Source organism: Micromesistius poutassou (assembly GCF_964030765.1).
Source record: "Micromesistius poutassou genome assembly, chromosome: 19".
Lineage (NCBI taxonomy): Eukaryota > Metazoa > Chordata > Actinopteri > Gadiformes > Gadidae > Micromesistius > Micromesistius poutassou.
Genome location: NC_140289.1, coordinates 3792136 through 3793865, shown reverse-complemented (window position 1 = coordinate 3793865; position 1730 = coordinate 3792136). Strand labels below are relative to the sequence as shown.

General features: G+C 53.5%; 1 protein-coding gene across 1 annotated transcript in view; it reads left to right on the top strand.

Moving 5' to 3' along the window:
* LOC311363573 (estrogen-related receptor gamma-like) overlaps positions 1-1730 on the top strand; it is a gene marked incomplete at both ends in the record, with an annotated part of 19968 nt that overhangs the window by 12394 nt on the left and 5844 nt on the right. The window contains 3 exon segments of the mRNA XM_084483523.1: positions 37-147; positions 876-892; positions 894-1059. Coding sequence (XP_084339649.1) covers positions 37-147; positions 876-892; positions 894-1059 — 294 coding nt within the window.

Here is a 1730-nt window from a genome sequence, read left to right as displayed (position 1 = left end):
GTGTGGTGTGTAAACCGTGTGTGCGGCTCTCTCCAGGCGTGCGTCTGGACCGGGTACGGGGCGGCAGACAGAAGTACAAGCGACGGATCGACGCAGAGAACAGCCCCTACGTGAACCTCCAGAACGGCCTACCACAGAAGAAGAGCTGTGAGTGGAACCCCTAGATTGCCGGTTCTCAAACTGTTTTCACGAATGCCCATCACCACATCACCAGCACAAAGCTGAAAAAAATCACCTTTACATTGGAGGTGCAAATACTTAGTTTAGTGAGAGGTATGGGCTTGTGCGTCCCCAAGGATTTCGCTCATTCCTTGGAAAGATTTAACACACTTGTAAATCAGTGTTCAGATTTTATTACATTTTATTGAGGGGGAAATATTTAACCAATATCGAAACAACAGAAAGGACACATTTTTTTTATATGACCCCCTGCAGTTTTATCCAAAGAACTCCCATTTGAGCACCACTGTGCTGGATGACTATTCATAGTTCCTGATCTTCTTCATTGATAACAGTTGCTCTTCTTCCCTCCTCTTCTTCTATTCCTTCTTCCTTCATCTCATATTTCAAATCTCTTCCTGCCTCTCTCTTCTCCCTCTTCTTCCCTCCCTGCCCCCCTTTCGATCTCTTTCAATCACTCCCCCCCCCTCTCTTCTCGCTCTCTCTCTCTCTCTCTCGCTCACCTCCCCACCCTCTTCCCCCTTTCTCTTCCTCACCTCCCTCCCCCTCTCCCTCTCTCCCCCCTCTCTCTCTTTCACTCTCTCTCTCCTCACCTCCCCACCCTCTCCCTCTCTCCCCCCCCCCCCCCCCTGCACCCTCTCCCCCTTTGTATCCTCTTTCCCTCTCCTCCACCCTCTCCCTCTCTCTCCCCTCAGACTCTCTGGGCGGGGCGGGGGGAGAACAAGGTGGTCTCCCTGCTGCTGGTGGCCGAGCCCGAGGGGATCTTCGCTATGCCAGACCCCACGGTGCCCGACAGCGACATCAAGGCCCTGACCACGCTGTGCGACCTGGCCGACCGCGAGTTGGTAGTCAACATCGGCTGGGCCAAACACATCCCAGGTACGGAGGCCTCCGTGTCCGCTGACATAGTCTCTCGCCCTGATCTCGCTCGCTCCCGTGCCAGGGACACGATGTGGACATCGGACACTAGCCGACACACATGCTGCACAGACACGCACAGACATGCGCAAGGACGTGCGCACATACGCACACACACACGCACAGACATGCACACACATGCACACACGTACAGACACGCTTACCCATGCACACATGTACACACATGCACAGACATGCACACACGTACAGACATGCACACCCATGCACACACGTACACACACATGCACAGACATGCAGACACATGCATCCATGTACAGACATGCATAGAGATGCATAGAGATGCACACACACACACACACACACGCACACACACTCACGCACAGACATGCTCCCACACACACATACACACATAGAGATGCACAGACAGCCACTTTCACACACACGCAGAGACACACACACACACACACACACACACACACACACACACACAGGCACACATACAGACACACCTTCAATCATGACGCTAATCAGCTCAGCGGAGGGATTGGGGTGCCATGTGTTGGTTTAAACTCTCACGCTACACCTTTTTCCGTCAATCCCAAACCGAGTGTGTGCGTGTCCGTGGGTCTGTGCGTGTCCGTGGGTCTATGCATGACCTCAGTCAAGCGTGT